The sequence below is a fragment of the Sus scrofa genome, chromosome 6 (assembly GCF_054392235.1).
Source record: "Sus scrofa isolate SSC_HxYL_T2T_F1_AM1 chromosome 6, Sscrofa_HxYL_maternal_Yorkshire_Landrace_v2.0, whole genome shotgun sequence".
NCBI lineage: Eukaryota > Metazoa > Chordata > Mammalia > Artiodactyla > Suidae > Sus > Sus scrofa.
The window spans coordinates 36316663-36335285 of NC_139388.1; the positions used below are offsets into that span (position 1 = coordinate 36316663).

The window sequence follows — 18623 nt, forward strand, 5'->3', positions numbered from 1 at the left end:
AATGTTATGAACCCACAAATCTGATAACCTAGATGAAACAGTCCAATTCCTTGAAAGAGACAATCTACCGGAATTTACACAAGGAGAAAAGGAGAACCTGAGTAAGCGGGTATATATCAAGGAAACTGAATCAGTAACTAAAAACCTTTTTAAACCCGAAAGAACTGAAGTTTTATTGCGACTCAGCAAGTTAAGGATCCGGCATTGTCACTGCTGTGGCTCAGGTCCCTGCTGTGGCACAGGTTTGATCCCTGGACTAGGAACGTCTGTATGCCATGGGTATGGCCAAACACATAAACAAATAAATGTATGTAATCTATCACATCATCAGGCTAAAGAAGAAAAATCCCACGATCATATCAAATAGACAGAGAAAAAAGCATTTGAAAAAAATCTAACACCCAATCAAAAATACTTAGCAAACTGGACACAGAAGAGAAGTTCCTCAACTTAATAAAGAACATACTACAAAAATACTACAACATCATACTTAATGATGAGAAATTATATGCTTTCTCACTAAGATTAGGAAGAGGGCAAGATGTCCACTCTCACCACTCCTGATCAACATCATATTGAACGTCCTAACACAGTAAGACAAAACAAGGAAATAAAAAGTGTACATATTGGAAAGGAAGAATAAAATTGCCTTTGTTTGCTAACATCATTAACTACGCAGAAAATCCCAAAGAAAAACAAACAAAAAGCCCTGTGGAACTACTAAGCCAGTATAGCAAGGTTACAGGATACAAAGTTAATAAGCAAGCCAACTGTTTCCTTCTATACAAGCAATAGAAAATTGAAATCTGAATTTTAAAATGCAATATCATTTACATGAGCATTAAAAAAAAAACCCAGATAGGCGTTCCCGTTGTGGCTCAGCAGAAACAAATCTGACTAGTATCCATGAGGACGCAGGTTTGATTCCTGGCCTCGCTCAGTGGGTTGCCGTGAACTGTGGTGTAGGTCACAGACTCGGCTTGGATCTGGTGTTGCTGTGGCTGTGGCATAGGTCAGCGGCTACAGTTCCAATTCGATCCCTAGCCTGGGAGCCTCCAGATGCTGCAGGTGCAGCCCTAAAAAGCCAAAAAAACCCAAAAAACAAACAAACAAAAAAAACCCAAAAAAACCCATATAGAAATATTTAGGTATAAATCTAACAATTTATATTTAAGATCTATATAAAGAAAACTATAAAACTCTGATGAAAGAAATCAAACATCTAAAGAAGTGAAGAACTATTTATTCCATTTCTTCCCAACTTGATCTACAGATTTAATAAAACCCCAATCAAGGAGTTCCCACTGTGGTGGAGTGGGTTAAGAATCAGACTTTGGCAGCTCAGGTTGTTGCAGAGGCACAGATTTGAGCCCCAGCCCAGCACAGTGGGTTAAAGGATCCAGCACTGCTGCAGCTGCAGCATAGGTCAAAGCTATGGCTTAAATTCAGTCCCTGGCCTGGGAAGTCCACATGCCACAGGTGTAGCCATTAAAAAAAAAAAAAAAAAAAAATCTGGAGTTCCCATTGTGGCTCAGCAGGTTAAGAACCCAATGTTGTCTGAGGATTTAGATTTGATCCCTGGCTTCACTCAGTGGGTTAAGGATCTGGCGTTGCCACAAGCTGTGGCATAGGTCGAAGATGCTGCTCAGATCTGGTGTTGCCATGGTGCAGGCCTCAGCTGCACCTCTGATTCCACCCTTAGCCCGGGAACTTCCATATGCTGCAGGGGTGGCCCGAAAAAGAAAAGGGGGAAAAAAAATCCCAACCAAAATTCCAGACAGTGTTTTGTGCAAATCAACAAGGTGATCCTAAAATTTATATGGAAAGGCAAAAGATCTAGAATAGCCAAAATAATACAGAAATGAAGAATAAAGTCAGAGGAGGGACACTACCTGACCTACTATAATGTTAAAGTAATGTGATACTATGACGAAGGATACATATCATGACACATTTGACAAAACCCACAGAATATACAACACAAAGAGCGGATCCTAACTGTAAACTATGGACTTTACTAAAGCGTAATGTATCAAATAAGGTTCACTGATTCTAACAAGTACAGTATGTTAATTACAGGAGAAACTAGAGTGAGAAAGTGAGGGAGTATAAGAGAACTCTGTATTTTCTGTTCCATTTTTCTGTAAACATAAAGCTGAAAAAAATCACACACACACACACACACACACATAGCTCCTGGAAAAGAAAAATAGAGGACCAGCTACTTCAGATCAGAAACGTCCACGAATATCTCCATTTCGCCTGTCCCTGCTAATGACCTCCCCAAAGGGGCGACCACAAACTCCTAAGGAAGCTGAAGCCAAATTAGGACCCAGAAGCTCGGCTCAGGTCATCTTCTCGGCACCTTCCCTTACAGAGGCCACGCTGCCCTGCCTTTACGCAGAGGCTACAGTGCTTGCTGCATGGTTCTTACATGTAAGAAATGACTTTTAAAATAAATATTTGATTGGAGGTAATTTTTTTTTTTGCAAATAGCTTTTATTTTCATTTATTTTTATTTTTGCTTTTTCAGGGCCACACCTGTAGCATATGGATGTTCCCAGGCTGGGGGGGGCGGGGTGAAATCGGAGCTACAGCTGTCAGGCTACACCACCGCTCACAGCAACATCGGATACCTGACCCACTGAGCAAGGCCCTGGATCAAACCCACATCTTCACGGATATTAGTCAGCTTCGTTTCCACTGTACCACAACTGGAAATCGGGAAGTAAAAATGTTAAAAGATTTACTCCCAATAGGAATGTTTCCTATAATGTTGTATGAGTTACATGAGCTTATGCTTAAAGAGTATCAGCACACAATGAAGAAACATAACCCAGCTTTAATTTCAAGGAAGAAATAAATGCATTACTCCTGGCTGCTGAGTTAAGGCTGTGAGACTCCTGTCTCCTGAGCAGAGGCTCACAGGCCACTACATCCATCTTGGTTTTCTTCGGCCACCACAAGCTGCAAGCAAAGGTCAGGTGAGGCTGCGGGCCAAGGGCTCCCCTGACAGTCCCAGCCACCAACCAAAAGCCAAGCCCAGTTCACTAATGCCTTTTCCACACCCCAGGCACTGGTCAGCCCAAAGCCCACTTGAGCTTCCTGCAGCCCACCTTCATCCTCTTCCCGGGGGAAGATGGCTCACTAACAGAACCAGTCCGAAGTTCTGTCCCCTTTCTCACTCTTACTCCATTTTCCCTATGAGCACTGTCCTCTCAAGACAACCAAGTGGCTGAGGAAGAAAAGCTTCTCCTTTTAGGAGTGTTCCAGCCCGATAAATGATCAAGAGAATATCACAAGATATAGATATAGATAGATAGATAGATACCACTAAAATATACAGGCAATGATCATTAATGTCTATTAGTATCACAAAAAGAAAGACATTCAGACATTATTTGTCTTCTGGGAAAAGTACACACCACCATCTAAGAAGTATTCTTGCAAAAAAAAAAATAACAAGAAAATCTAAACAAGGCTCTAGATCTAATTACAAATTTAAGAGAAAATACAGAGGGACAGCGAAACATATTAAAGTGATACCACAAGAATGCAACTGGCAAAACTCAGAAAGTAGAAGAGTCTATAGGAAAAACAACCCAGTTTCTTCAACAAATTAATTATTCCAGGGGAAAACAGATGGGAGAGGAAGCTGTTGATTAAAAGATTTATAAGACATTTCCTTTAAAACAGTTAAAAGCAATAGCAATGCAAGAGACTCATTTGGATTCTGATTTGAACACACTGTTTTTAACATAACATGATAAAATAATCATGGGACAATTGGGGAGATATAAACATTAGATATTTAATGCAACTAAGGAATTACTGTTAATTTGTTTAAGAGTAATAATGATATTATGCTTGAGATTTCTTTTTAAGTCCTTATCTAGAGCCACATACGGAAACATTTTTACAAAATGACTTGACATCTGGAATTTGCTTGAAAATAATGTGGGAATGGACTGGAGTGCAGGTGAAATGAACTTGGCCATGGATTGATGACTATTGAAGCTGTGTGATGAATACACAGAGGTTCATTATTCTATTCTCTGCTTCCCACACCATTTGCAATTTTCCGTAATAAAAGGTTTGGAGAAATGAAGTAGAGTAACTTCAGATCTCAAAATTCCTCTGAGAAAGGTCAACCATCAGAGTAGATGCCACTCCTATCTATCTCAATTACTAAATACTGCACTGTTGGCCCTCTGTATCTGTAGGTTTCACACCCTCAGATTCAACTAACTGCAGATCAAAATTTCAATCAAACATCAGTTGAATCCAAAGATGCAAACCATCTTGCATGGATGGATACAGAGCGCCAACTGTATTCACTGTACCACACCATTTTATGTAAGGGATTTGAGCATCCCCATGTTTTGGTAACTGCAAGGGCTCCTGGAATAATCCCCTGCAGATACAGAGGGACCAATGTATATCCAACCTGTCCCTTTAGGGTTCATCATATGAAACCAATACAATCAATTTTTCCTTTCTGATCCTCCACAACTTAACCAATCTTTCAAAACATCAGCAAAAATCTCCACTCCTCTCAAAGTTTGCCCTTACCTTACGAGTCAAAAGCAACCTCTCCACCCTTTACAATTTATCCAAACAGACCATAATTTCTTAGAAGGCAGAGAATGTTTTACTGTCTTTACTTCCCACAAAAAGTCTAGCACAGTGGTTTGCATACAGCAATTGAATATCCAGTCAAAAAATGTGTGGATCATTCTGGTCTGTTCAGAGATGAGTCACAAAATCAACAAGTGATAAAGAACCAAAAGCAGAGGCAAATTCTACAGGTCATAAAGAATGTGAACACACTGTGACAGGGCCATACAATCAAATTAAAAAGTAAAAAACAATATTACGCACAACATGGATGACTCTCCAAGACACCATGCTAAGAGAAAGAAGTCAGACACAAAAGACTACAGGAGAATCTATAATTCCATTTATGTGAAATCCTAGAAAAGACAAAAGTGGTTGCTTGGGGCAAGGGATGGGGTAAGGGCACTGAATTTTAAGTGACTCTTGGAAATGCGTGACTATTTTATGCACAATTAAAATTAAATTGGGCGAATATTTTAGGTATGTTATATCCTAGTATAAACTTTATAAATCATAAAATCAGGATTAAAAATTACATGTACTTGTATGGGACAGACCAAGTGCTCTTACAAATTAATAAGACAAAAGGTCTCCAGAAGAAAGACATGCAAGAGAAGTAAGAAATTGAAGAGAAAAATAAATAGCCAATTAATGTGAAGGCATGTGCAAATGAAATCAGTAAAATCCTCTTTTTTACCTACAAAATTGGCCAAAAAAACCCACAAAACCCTGTTTTCTTTTGTATTAGGACTTGGTTTTCATTGTAATCTGTAGCACTGGTGAAGATTTAGGGAAAATTTGGATTCTTGCACACTGCTGCCAAAGGGTGAACTGCTCTAATCTTTCCACAGGAAAATTTGGCCAAATATAAACATTCTCCAATCTAAAACTTTATCCTCAAGAAATAACCACGTGCCAAGACAATTTATGGAGAAAGAATAGTCTTTAACAAATGGTGCTGGGACAACCTGATATCCACAGGCAAAAGACTGAAATTGTACCTCTACCTCACATCATATACAAAAGTGAATTCAAAATGAATCCAAGACCTAAATATTAAGAGCTAAAACCATAAACTCTTAAAAGGAAAAATAGGGGTTAATTTTGTGATCTTGGATTAGGTCATGGTTTCTTAGATAGGACACCTAAAGCACAAGCAACAGAAAAAAGTAATACACGAATTGGAATTTATGAATTAGAAAAAACAAACAAAACTTTGTGCTTCAAAACACAGTATCAACAATGTATAAAGACAAGCCACAGAATGGAAGAAAATATCTGCAAACCATCTCTCTGATAAGAGTCTATACTTCAGGGAGTTCCCATCATGGCTCAGCAGTTAACGAACCGAACTAGTATCCATGAGGACGAAAGTTCGATCCCTGGTCTTGCCCCACGGGTTAAGGAACTGCTGTTGCTGTGAGCTGTGGTATAGGTCGCAGATGCGGCTCGGATCCTAAGTTGCGTTGGCTGTGGTGTAGGCTGGCAGCTACAGCTCCAATTCAACCCCTAGCCTTGGAGCCTCTATGTGCAGTAGGTGTGCCCCTAGAAAGACAAAAAAGAAAGAAAGAAAGAAAGAAAGAAAGAAAGAAAGAAAGAAAGAAAGAAAGAAAGAAAGAAAGAAGGAAGGAAGGAAGGAAGGAAGGAAGGAAGGAAGGAAGGAAGAAAGGAAAGGAAGGAAGGAAGGAAGGAAGGAAAGGAAGGAAGGAAGGAAGGAAAGGAAGGAAGGAAGGAAAGAAAGAGGAAGGGAAGGAAAGGAAGGAAAAGAAAAAAGAAAAGAAAAGAGTCTATAGTCCAGAATACATAAAGAACTCTTACAACAAATAATAAAGAATAAAGACAATCCAACCAAAAAAAAAAAAAAAAAAAAAAAAAAAAACGGGCAAACTTGAAAATACATTTCTCTAAAGGAGGTGTACATATGGCCTGCAAGCACATGAAAAGATGCTCACACCCTAGTCACCAGGGAGATGCAATCAAATACGTTCATACCCACTAGGATGGCTATAATCAAAAGACACATAATGAAAAGTGTTCACAAGAACATGGAAACCTCATACATTACTGGGAGGAATGAAAAACATTAATATAAGCCACTTTATATGACCCGGCAATTCCACTTACCCAAGAAAAATGAAAATACATATCCACACTCACACACAAAAAATTGTACATGAATGTTCATTATTTATAATAGCCAAAAAGTGCAAACAACCCAAACGTCCATCGATTGATAAAGGGACAAAGGTGCCTTCAAATACAAAATGTGGTATATTCATACACTGGAATATTTAGGCATAAAAAGGAACGAAGTACTGATACCTGCTACAATACGGATGAACTCTGAAAACATGCTAAGTGAAAGACGCCAGACACAGAAGGCCACATATTATAAGATTCCATTCTTATGAAATGTTCAGAATCACAAATCCAGAAAATATATACAAGGTTGCCAGGATCTCAAGGGGAAGCAGCGAGCAGGGGGTGATAATGGATACAGGGTTTCTTTCTGTGGTGATGAAAATGTTCTGGAATTAGATAGCTATGATGGTTACACAACCTTGTGATAGTCTGAACTCACTAAACTGAACACTTTAGAAGGGTGAATATTATAACACGTCATCTTTATCTCAGTAAAAATAAGTCCAAAGTAAAAGAAATAATCCTCACTGGGACAAAGGATCAGCCCAAAGCATGTCTTTTATTAAAAAAAACAAAATACTAGAAACAAACTAAATGTCCAACTGGGGACTGGGGAAATAAATTTAAGGTGCACTCAATCAATGGAATACCATGCCCACACCCAGAGGTACACAGAATCGTATTCAAGGTAATGGGGTATTAAAAAGTGCTGGAGAAATGTATTCAATATACATGATGTTCATCACATCACAATTTTTTAAGTCAAAAAGATAGGCCCACAATAGTCTGTTGCCTTTCTCCCAAAGGAGAAAACAATTTTAGGATTAAAAACCCAGTTCTAACTTCTAGCCTCCAGATTGTGAAAGAATAGGCTTCTTTAAATTGGAAAAAAAAAAATTTAAGTATACACATGGTGAAGTCTGTATTGATAAGACAGAAAAAAAAGGATATAAATGTATATATATATTAAAAAGTCTAAAAATATCTACATCAAAATGCGTTTAACAGAAGTTATGTCCTGGTAGCCGTAGTATAGGGGGCTTTTTTTTCTTCCTTTGTTTTAGCTATACTTTCTAGTTTTTTCACAATAAACATTGGTTGGTAGCATATAAAACATATGCTGTTTTTTTTTTTAAAGTATTCTAAGGAACAGTGGTATTAATGTCTCAAAGAAGAAAACAAAGGGTGAAATAACTAACTTCAAGGAATAAAGACATCAAATTTTAAAACTTCATCATAAACCTAACACTTCATTAAATTCAAATTACTTGAAGGTAACTTTTAAAACTCCACAACCACAACCGTAATGCATTCTTACCCTTGGCTTTGGCAGAAATATACAATATAATATATTGACAATTTATAATACAAATTCCATAGTATTAAAAGTTACGTTATTTTGACAACATCAAAACAGTGTCTATAGGGGGCTAGTAAGGGAAGCAGGTGAGACCAGACCCAATTCTCAGTTCAGAAAATGGTTTCAAATGAAACAGTTTATCTTAGCATAGACATAAAGTATTTATTCTACAGTCTGAAGGCATTGTTCAGATATAAAAATATTTTTAAAAGAAAAACTTTGGGGATGGAAATGCTATAAAATCTGGTTGTGATCATCATTGTATAACTATAAATGTAATAAAATTCGTTGAGTAATAATAATAAAAAAAAAACTTACCAGTACGAACAAAAAAACCGCTAACCACAGAGAATTATTATAGCCAAACCAAGGGAAAATAAAATTTCTTCATAACATATGAAAGGAAGGACTCTAAATTTTGAAATCAACTCTGCAGTTATCATTTTATATTTTTTTATTTTATTTATTTATTTATTTTTTTTGTCTTTTTAGGGCCGCACTGTAGCATATAGAAGTTCCCAGGATAGGGGTGGAATCAGAGCTGTTGCTGCCGGCCTACACCACAGCTCACAGCAACGCCCGATCCTTAACCCACTGAGCAAGACCAGGGATCAAACTCAAGTCCTCATGGATACTATTTGAGTTCCTTAACCACTGAGCCACGACGGGAACTCTTGTTTTTATTTTTTAATTTTTATTTATTTATTCGCCACACTCATGGCATGCAGAAATTCCCACGCCAGGAATCAGACCCAGGCCACAGCAGTGACCCGTGCTACAGCAGTGACAATGTCAGATCCTTAACTGCAAGGCCACCAGGGAACTCTTTTATATGCTTTTTTAGAAAATGAAAAATAAGTTCTACTTATACTGGTGTTTAACCAGTTTCTAAGAAAAAGCAACATGTAAAGGAAACACTGAAAAGTAGTTCAAAGATAAAACAAAGAGTTAAAATGATACTGCTAAGAAGACTGAGAAGTAAGGCCCCCTTAAGTCAATTTTACTTAAGACATTTTTAACTGCAGGCATTCTCAATACCGCCAAGAAATTTTTAAAATAAAAATTAAAGTTGGGGAGTTCCCGTCATGGCGCAGTGGTTAACGAATCCGACTAGGAACCATGAGGTTGCGGGTTCGGTCCCTGCCCTTGCTCAGTGTGTTTAACGATCCGGCGTTGCCGTGAGCTGTGGTGTAGGTTGCAGACTCGGCTCGGATTCTGCGTTGCTGTGGCTCTGGTGTAGGCCAGCAGCTACAGCTCCGATTTGACCCCTAGCCTGGGAATCTCCATATGCTGCAGGAGCGGCCCAAAGAAATAGCAAAGAGACAAAAAAAAAAAAATTAAAGTTGGGAGTTCCCTTGTGGCATAGCAGGTTAAGGATCTGGTGCTGTCACTGCAGTGGCTCAGGTTGCTGCTGCAGCTCGAGTTCAATCCTTGGCCGGGGAACTTCCACACGCTATGGGCACAGCCAAGAAAATAAATTAATTAATTAAAAATAAAAATGAAAGTTAAAATTAAGTGGAGTTATGAGAAGGTAAACACGATAAAAGCACAATAAACTATTGCTACCCATATCAGAACAGCTAAAATAAAAAACAGTGATAATACAAAATGCTGGCATGGATGCAGAGAAACCAGATCTCACATACGTTGCTGGTAGGAATGTAATCTGATACAGCAACTCTAGAAGAGAGTCTGGCAATTTCATTTAAAACTAAACATGTACTTAGCAAATGACCCAGCGCTTCTGGGCATTTATCCCCCCAAAATGAAAACTTATGTTCACATAAAAATGTGCACATGAATGTTTATAGCAGCTTTATTTGCAACAGCCAAAAACTATAAACTCTTCTGGAATGTCCTTCACCAGGTGAATCGTTAAAACTGTGGCAAACCAAATTTTAGAACACTGCTCAGCATTAAAAAGGAAGGAACTATTAAGACATGCAACAATTTGGATAAATCTCAAAGGAATTATGCTAAATGGAAAAAAGCCAAAGTAAAGTACAGTATGATTCTGATTATATAACATTTTGAAAATGAAAAAATTATAAACATGGAGAACAGATTAGTGGTCATTTGAGGCTAGAGACAAGGGTGGGTGTGCATAAAAATAAAAGGATAGCATGAGGGATCTTTGAGGTGATGGTAGAATTCTGTATCTTGATTTTGGTGGTGGTTACAGAAATCTACATGTGAAAATTGCACAGAACTAAACACACAAACATAAACTATACAAATGAGTGCGTGTTATACAGGTAAAATCTGAATACGGCTGTGGACTATAACAATGTCAATTTCCTGGTTGCGGTATTAAACTACAGTTATATAAGATGTTATCACTGCACGAAACTAGGTGAAAGGAACATGGGATGTTTCTGTACTATTTTCTGCGAATGCATTTCAAAATAAAAAGTTAAAATTAGATAAAGCTATACATGAGGTTAATTAACGAATACGAAAGATTTAACACAGCATATGGTAAAAAGGCTCCATGAGTACTTTTATTATATAGAGCACTTTTAATAAGTCAACAAATTTGGAAACACAGACTTCTGTATACGATTCAAACCATCTCAGCAGAAAGCATGACTGGAGCTCAAGTTCAGTTACCAGATACTACACGAAATCTCTCACACACGGCAAGACGCTTCTTTTTCAAATCTGAAACCCTCCAAGTGATTAAGTAGCTTGCACAGCAAAAGCGTCTCCACATTCAGTTTTTCCCCCAAATCTCTAATTCAAATTTCCACATAGCCCAAAGCCCTTAGTATACAAAAGCCTCTAATATCATCAAGTAACTTACAGGACAGAAATAAATGTATCACTTGCTGTTTGGGTTCAAATTAATGAAAAGCCTAGCCCAAGGCCATCCTCAACTTCAATAAATATTCTCTTAGAAAAAAGTAATTTCGTGTCATGTTAAAAACGGTAAAAAGTGAATTTAAAGCCTTTTTGTCATTCTGTAGCAGCTGGGTCCCTAACAAATACTCTGAGGGTTAGAAAGAACATTCTATCAGCCATCCCCTGAATTCCTGAAGCAGGCTGAGCTGTCCAGCCAGCTCTGCAGCAGAGCCAAAATAGGAGTCTCAGACTAGGTGCTGGGAACTGGATCCTAATTCTTCAAAAAAGCATCCTCTCCGGCCTATAACCCCTTCAGGATTACTCCATACCTGTGTGTATAAATGACTAATACACACAGTCTCCAGTGCAGTGGGTGTGATCCTGAAATAGTTTCCTCACTAAATGTTATTTTAAAGGATTCCACAGAAGGAAAAATAGAAAGCTGAGTAAAATCATACAACAGCTTGCGCTTCCACCTTCCATACAGAAAAGTGGCGTAAATTTTTCTCAGCTTTAACAGGTATAAGAATATCGAACCCACAACTATCTGACCAGTCCAATATCTGCAAGGGAGCCCCTGAATTTTCTTGCCACGGACCCTCTTTGGAGTCCTAACACTAGGATTTACTGGCCAGGGTTTCACGTAAGAGGTTACAATGTCAGGCCATCTACCACACCAGGACCAGAAATGTTCTCACACACTCTCCCTCCTCCTCCTCCCTGACCTTAGCTTTTTCTAGTAGCCACGCTTCCTTTCCTGGGGGGTCGGGGGGAACAACAACTAAATCTTCTCTGTGACCCCAGGGCAGACTCTAAAAAGCCCTAGTCATTGTTTCCTTTTGCCCTCCAACACCTAAAAACTTAATAGATGCTGAAAACAATTCCACATGTTAAAATGCCAGTGATTCTGACACTGTGACAGCAGTTCACTGTTGCACATTTTATAGACAGAAGGTGAGTCCTGGCATGGAAGCAGCTTAGTTGAACACAGTATACTAGATTTGGGGAAATTCTCAAATATGAATTACACTGTCGGTGCAGAACCTACACTGCAGAAAACCCAACGTCTTCTTGAAAGCATGTCTCAGCATCCAAACGCAGTAAACTTCAACAACCTGAAGGTCCTGGTTCACTGAAGAAGTACCGTGGGCTAACGCTTACAAATGCACAGAAATTACGCTTACAGCAAACTGTAGAAATATGCCTCTGAATTATTTCATGTTAATCTGCCTGGAGCCCAGTTAGTTAGTTAGTCAGAGCCCAGCACTAACACCAATCCCACTGATCATACTGCGTAGACATAGGCAGAAAGAGGCCACAATGCCAATGCTGCAGGAGAGGGTCAACATCCTGGATTTACTGTGACATAGTGTCATACAGAAGGAAGGACACTGCCCCACGGCAGTAAGGACAATGTTATGTCAGCCCCCAAATTTCCATTCCCTGTTAGATAGTTCCATCTAAACAGCACTGCACCCTTTGCTTCAAACCAACAGGCCTCACTCTTACTTTCAGTAATAACCCAAACATTTCCCCAGTCACTCAAATTCAAAGCTTAGGGTGATTATTAAATCTATGACGGGAGTCAGAATCTTTCCTGTCCTTAACTTACAGCACTTCTCACGTTAATTCTTTCCCTTTCCCATCCCCATCACCCCAGTTCGAGAAATTATTTCTTAAACCCAAGTTTCCCGGTATGGACTTCTTGATGTCCCATAGTCAAAGTCATACTCCAAAATGTTATTTGAACAAGTCATTCCAGCCTTGAAAAACTTTCTACAGATCTGGCAGTGCAGCCAACACAAGCCTACCCTTATGAGCTTGGACAAGCCCCAAGCACCTTCCTTAAGAAGTTTTTAGACACCAGGGCTCAGGCCCAATGACTCTGAGGCTCCCAAATTTCCCATGTTTGTTACTTTTTTGTCATCTCTCTCCATGGTGATCAACAATTAAACCTTTTTTTTTTCTTTTTAGGGCCACACCCGCAGCATATGGAAGCCGGGCTAGGGGTCAGATCAGAGCTGCAGCTGCTGGCATACACAACCACAGCCACAGCAACACGGGATCCAAACCACATCTTTGATCTATGCCACAGCTGGCAGCAATGCCGGATTCTTAACCCACGGAGCAAGGCCAGGCCTCGTGGATACTAGCTGGGTTCTTAACCTGCTGAGCCACAATGAGAACTACCGACAATGAAATCTCTGAAAAGGGCTTAAAGTTCATTTTCATGGACAACCAGAAAGAGCAGGTAGACTTCTTCCTACACCATAGCCAGCACAGAAAGGGAATGAATCCCAAGAAATAGAATAAGTGAAAGCAACTTTAGGGAGTTCCCTTGTGGTGCAGTAAGTTAAGGATCGGCATTATCACTGCAGTGGCTTGGGTAGCTGCTGCCATGTAGATTCGACTCCTGGCCCAGGAACTTCCACATGCCATGGGCACAGCCAAAAAAAAGAACAAACAAAAATACAGAAAACAAAGACACTTTATAAAGAGAAAATAGGAGTTCCCGTCGTGGTGCAGTGGAAAAAAATGCGACTAGGCATGAGGTTGCAGGTTCAATCCCTGGCCTCACTCAGTGGGTTGAGGATTCAGCGTTTCAGTGAGCTGTAGTGTAGGTCGCAGACGCAACTCGGATCTGGTGTTGCTGTGGCTGTGGTGTAGGCCAGCAGCTGTAGCTCCGATTAGACTCCTAGCCTGGGAACCTCCATATGCCGCTGGTGCGGCCCTAAAAAGACAAAAGACAAAAAAAAAGAAAGAAAGAAAAAAGAAAAGCAAACAAACTCCCTGGATCTGTAGGCACAAGACAAGAATGCTGAGATAGTAAACTCAGGTGAGTTTCAACTTTGAAAGAGGACGATGAAGCCTTCACGATGAAATCCAAACATCGTACTCTACGTTTACAAACCCTCCATCTTACCTTAATTAATAATAAAAATTGGGAGTTCCCGTCGTGGCGCAGTGGTTAACGAATCCGACTAGGAACCATGAGGTTGCGGGTTCGGTCCCTGCCATTGCTCAGTGGGTTAACGATCCGGCGTTGCCATGAGCTGTGGTGTAGGTTGCAGACGTGGCTCAGATCCCGCGTTGCTGTGGCTCTGGTGTAGGCCGGTGGCTACAGCTCCGATTCAACCCATAGCCTGGGAACCTCCATATGCCATGGGAGCGGCCCAAGAAATAGCAACAACAACAAAAGACAAAAAGACAATAAAATAAAATAAAAATTTAAAAATTCCCTTTATTTTTATTTATCTATTTTTATGGCTATACCCGTGGCATATGGAAGTTCCTGGGCCAGAGACGAAATCTCAGCCACAGCTGCGACCTAAGCCACAGCTGCAGCAACACCGGATCCTTGAACCCACTGCACTGGGCTGGGGGATCAAGCCCCGCGCTTCTGCAGCGACCTGAGGGGCTACAGTCAGATTCTTAACCCACTGTGCCACAGTGGGAACTCCAAAATTTCTTAGAAAGAAATTTCATTGCACCTAGTGACCTAGTGGGTAAGAGAAAACATATACATAAAAGGAAAATTAAACATAAGCAAGCTCTACCAAGAGCATGAATCAAGTCCGGTAAGATTTCAAAGGAGGAACCAAAAAAACAAGAGCCTGGGCAACACGGTCAGGATTGTGAGCTGTATCTTGGTGTGTTCAGGGAGTAAGTCAACCAGTCTGGCCAAAGCAGAGAACACTGGGAGATCAAAGATATGAGAGTGTACACAGCTGTCCTACAGATTCGGTCTACTGTTCTTGGGCTCTTTCTTTCTCTCCCTGTCTGGACAGTCAGAGGCCCAGGGACCACCACAATTTGTTAACCTATTAGGTAAGTGTCAGTCACATCCCAAGAATAGCTTTACTATATTTAATCTCCGAAGAGCATAACATTGAGGTGCACTCTGAATTCAGGCTTCTTTAAATACTTGTATTAAAAAGCAGCAAAACTTTTGTAACAGCCAAGCAATAAGGATCTGTAAATCAAAACAAGAATTTTTTACGGACGGAGACACTCTTACAAAAACACTCTTAGGAACTGCTTAATAAAATGTAAGAACTTTAACTGCTGACATCCTCTAAAGAGGGAGGCAAAAGAATGGAAAGTCTGATGAAGTGATAAGCAGTTTTAAGGCAGGTTTACAACCAGTTTTTAAACAGTAATCTCTCTGGGAAATGCAAATTCCCCTCCTTAATCCCTTTGAGACCAATATAATATGTGAATTAGAAACAAGAACATCTTGCTTCTACCTAAGTTCAAATATGAGCCTTTTCTAGTATCCTTGACAATAAACAGCAAGTAGAGAGACAAGAATTTCTAATTTATCAAAAAGAGAGGTAGCCAGCATTTGGGGTTTAGAACATATCTTTGCTACACACATACACAGAAGCTTCAGGAAAACGAAATTAGGGAACTTCGAGGTTTTTAGTTGACAGTGATTACTTAACTGGAGCGTATTCCTAGGAAATGAAACTACCAGAACCCCTTAACATCAATTTGCTTGTCACTAAACCACAGGTTTATGCTTCATCTTGGAAATGTGAACAGGGTGAAACCATGAGCCTTTTATTAAAACAAGATGACCATGGAGAGCGCCCTTGAAGCTTTAGCACAGAGGGCTCAACCCTAAAAGGTTCCCCTCTGGAAAGTGAGGACAGGTTTGATATGTACCCCCGTGCCAGTCCTAGAACTCTTCACGGCATCTTCCATAAAAGGTGGGAGTTGTAATAGTAGCGTATAGCAGACACCAGCCCACTAGAAGCAGATGGAACCCACCAACTCATTTTACCCAGACCTTCAAAAAGGTACACAGAACGGTCTCTGCCTGCCAAATCTAAGAAAAGGTTTCACAGGGGACCACTGATGGTGATTTCATTTGCCTAGTGTGGCCCACAATGTAAAAGAGGATCTGGAAAGTGAAAATGTTAAAGCTCATTCTTTAATACTCAAAGGCAAACACACACACACACACACACACACACACACACACACACACAGGCCCAAAGCTTTGTTTTACAAAATAAAAAAAAAGAAGACTGTAATCTATTCCAGCACAGGGGCTCTTCCAGGAGGGAAATCTAGCTGGAAATATCCCTGCTTCTGTACATAATTCACTAGGGGTCAGGTAAGATTCCATTTTGTAACAGCTGAACTTTAAACAGAAAGTCATTAGTGGTGCAACATTCACTCATTAGCATAAAGTTACCCCCTAGAATGAAAAGCACTGGCTGTCTCTGCCAGGATGACAACTTTACAGTGAGAAACTGGGGCCAAGGACCATGAACTCCTAGAAAGTTCTATCCGCCTTAGAAGGAAAGCTCACCATCTCCACCAGCCTAAACTTAACTGTCACTCCATTCCTCACTCCCCACAGAGCAAGGCATCGCTAATACAGGAATTGTTGAAAAAAATAAAAATAAATAAAATAAAAGGATGGGCCAAAGGGTCAATAGCAGGCGAAGCCTTTCAGGGCTGACACGATTCCTGTTTGGGATTGGGGGAGGGGGAGGAGCTTTCTGGATGTTTCTATTCTTGGCAAGGAAAGCACCTCCAGGTCCTGTACCGTCAAAAGGCGCTAACACAGGAATGTTCTCAGGGAATGAATGATTTGCCTGTGCTAAGCGACTTCATTCTGGGGTGTGATGATGGGGAGCACGATGGGAAGGGCTAGAGAGAATAGAGAGAAGGTGTGTTTGACGGGGGGGGGGGGGGGGGGATGGGAGGAAAAAGTGGATGGATAAGGGGGGTCGGAGAAGACCTGGATGGTTAAGAGGGAGGATGTGGATGACTAAGGGAGGAGAGCAGAGAGTGTAGATGGCTGAGGGGACGTCCAGAAAAGGCGTGGAGCTGAGGGGGAGGGGGATGAGGTGTGGACCGCTAAGGAAGGTTGGGAGGAGGTGTGGATGGCGGAGGGATGAGAGATGGCCATCAGCTCCCAGAGGGGGAGAAACGAAGGCAGGCCGACGGCGGGGGTGGGGGGGTGGCCTCACCCAGACTCCCCCCCCAAAAAAACCCCTTCTGTGGGCGTGTGCCCGGCTGCGCGTGTGCAAGGGCCCAGGCCACCAGGCCGTAGGGCCATCACTCACCCCACGACTCCCTGGTTGTAGTTCCTCCGCTTCCACGGGGTCCCGCTGTACACGCCCCCGCTGCCCTCCGCCCGGCCGCCCCCCGCGGCCCGCCCTCCGCTGGGCTGCAGCAGGCTGTAGTTGAGTCCGTAGGTGCTGGCCTTGTTGTCGCGCTTCCTCTTGTTGCTGCTGCCCGAGGCCGGGTCGGCGGGCTCCGCTGCGGGGAGGGCGGCCGAGGAGTGCGGGGACGAGGACGCCGAGGGGGACGGGGACGCCGAGGGGCCCGTGGTAGCCCGGCGAGCCCAGGCCGCGGGCTGGTGGTGGTTGTTGTTGTTGTTGGTCGTCTCTAGGGGCAGGAAGTCCCGCTGCTCCGCCGGCTGCGCGTGGCCGCCCAGCAGGCGCTCCCCGGAGCGGTACATGCCGGCCGGGGCCGAGGCCGGGGCCGCGCCGCCCGGGCTGCCGGTGCTACTGCCGCTCCCGCCGGTGGCCGTGCTGCTGCTGCCGCCGCCGCCGCTCGCGCCGCCGCTGCTGTGACAGTGGTGGTTGAAGTAGAGGTTCCTCAGTCCCTGGGTCGTCTCCCAGATCTGCATCCACAGACTGTTGGACGGTCCGAGCTGCTCTGGCTGGAACCAGGCGATCCTCGGATCCATCAAACGGCGGCGGCCGTTGCCCCCGCCCCTCCCGGCTGCCCGCAGGGCCGCCGCCGCCGCCGCCGCCGCCGCGCCTTAGGCGCACGCCTGGCCTCGGCGGCTGCTGCTGCTGCTGCTGCTGCCGCTGCTGCTCCTGCTGCTCCCGGCCCGCCGCGGGCGGCGGGGTGGCGCAGGGAGCCCGGCCGGCGCCGGCGGCGTAGCTCCCGCCCTCGGGGGCTCCGCGGGCCCTCCCCCCCTCCCTCCGCCCCTCTGCCGAGCCCCTGTCACCGGGGTCCCCGTGCAAATGGCGGCGGCAGCAGCGGCTCTGGCAAAGGGCGAGCGGCGGCGGCGGCGGCAGCGGCGGCGGCGGCAGGACGCGCCTGCTCCGTAGCGTCCTCGCTCCTCCGGCCCCAGGGCGGGGCCTCTGCCGGCTCCGCCCCGATCGCTCCGCCCCCCCGCCCCCGCCCCTCCCTCCCGCGCTCGCCCCGCCCCCGCCGCGCCGCGCGGCCAGCCCTGCCCGGGAGGCCGCGCCGTGCGTCACAGAGGCCGCTGGGCCCCGCGGCTAGGGCCGCAACCGCCCGGCCCAACCGTCCCGGTGCTGTCTGTGGAGGGTGTCGCACATACCTGGGCGTCCGGGTGCCCCCTGACGCGCGCGCTGCCTCCGGTCTCAGTTTCCCGACCCCAGATACGGGGCGAGGCTGGACGGAGGTGGCCACCAGCTACGTAGGAAATAGATTGTGGGAGGTGCCACCCCGCCCACTGTCCCTTCCCCCACTCTGCAGCCGCGGGACACCCCTCCCCGCCCCGGGCTTCTCGGACAGCTCCCGAGATCTCCGCTCTAAGCTACGTTCCAGATGGGAGAAAATGTGCCCCCTCCCCACCCGAGCATGTGCCCAGCACCCTCCCTGAACGCAGGCTGCTCTGATTGCTCTGTTGTGGGGCCGCCCTGCTATTCCCTGCGCCCGCCTGGCC

At 43.5% G+C, this 18623-nt stretch overlaps 1 protein-coding gene across 7 annotated transcripts in view; it reads right to left on the bottom strand.

Annotated features, from left to right (window-relative positions):
- TENT4B (terminal nucleotidyltransferase 4B) overlaps positions 1-18390 on the bottom strand; it is a 66394-nt gene extending 48004 nt beyond the window's left edge. For 2 of the 7 annotated variants that reach the window (XM_084958438.1, XM_084958436.1), the window contains exons 1-2: positions 18276-18390; positions 17044-17550 (exon numbers count right to left, since the gene is read on the bottom strand). In XM_084958438.1, coding sequence (XP_084814564.1) covers positions 17044-17441 — 398 coding nt within the window. In that variant the 5' untranslated portion in view covers positions 17442-17550; positions 18276-18390. 7 annotated transcript variants of the gene reach the window in all.
- Positions 18391-18623: the final 233 nt, after the last annotated feature.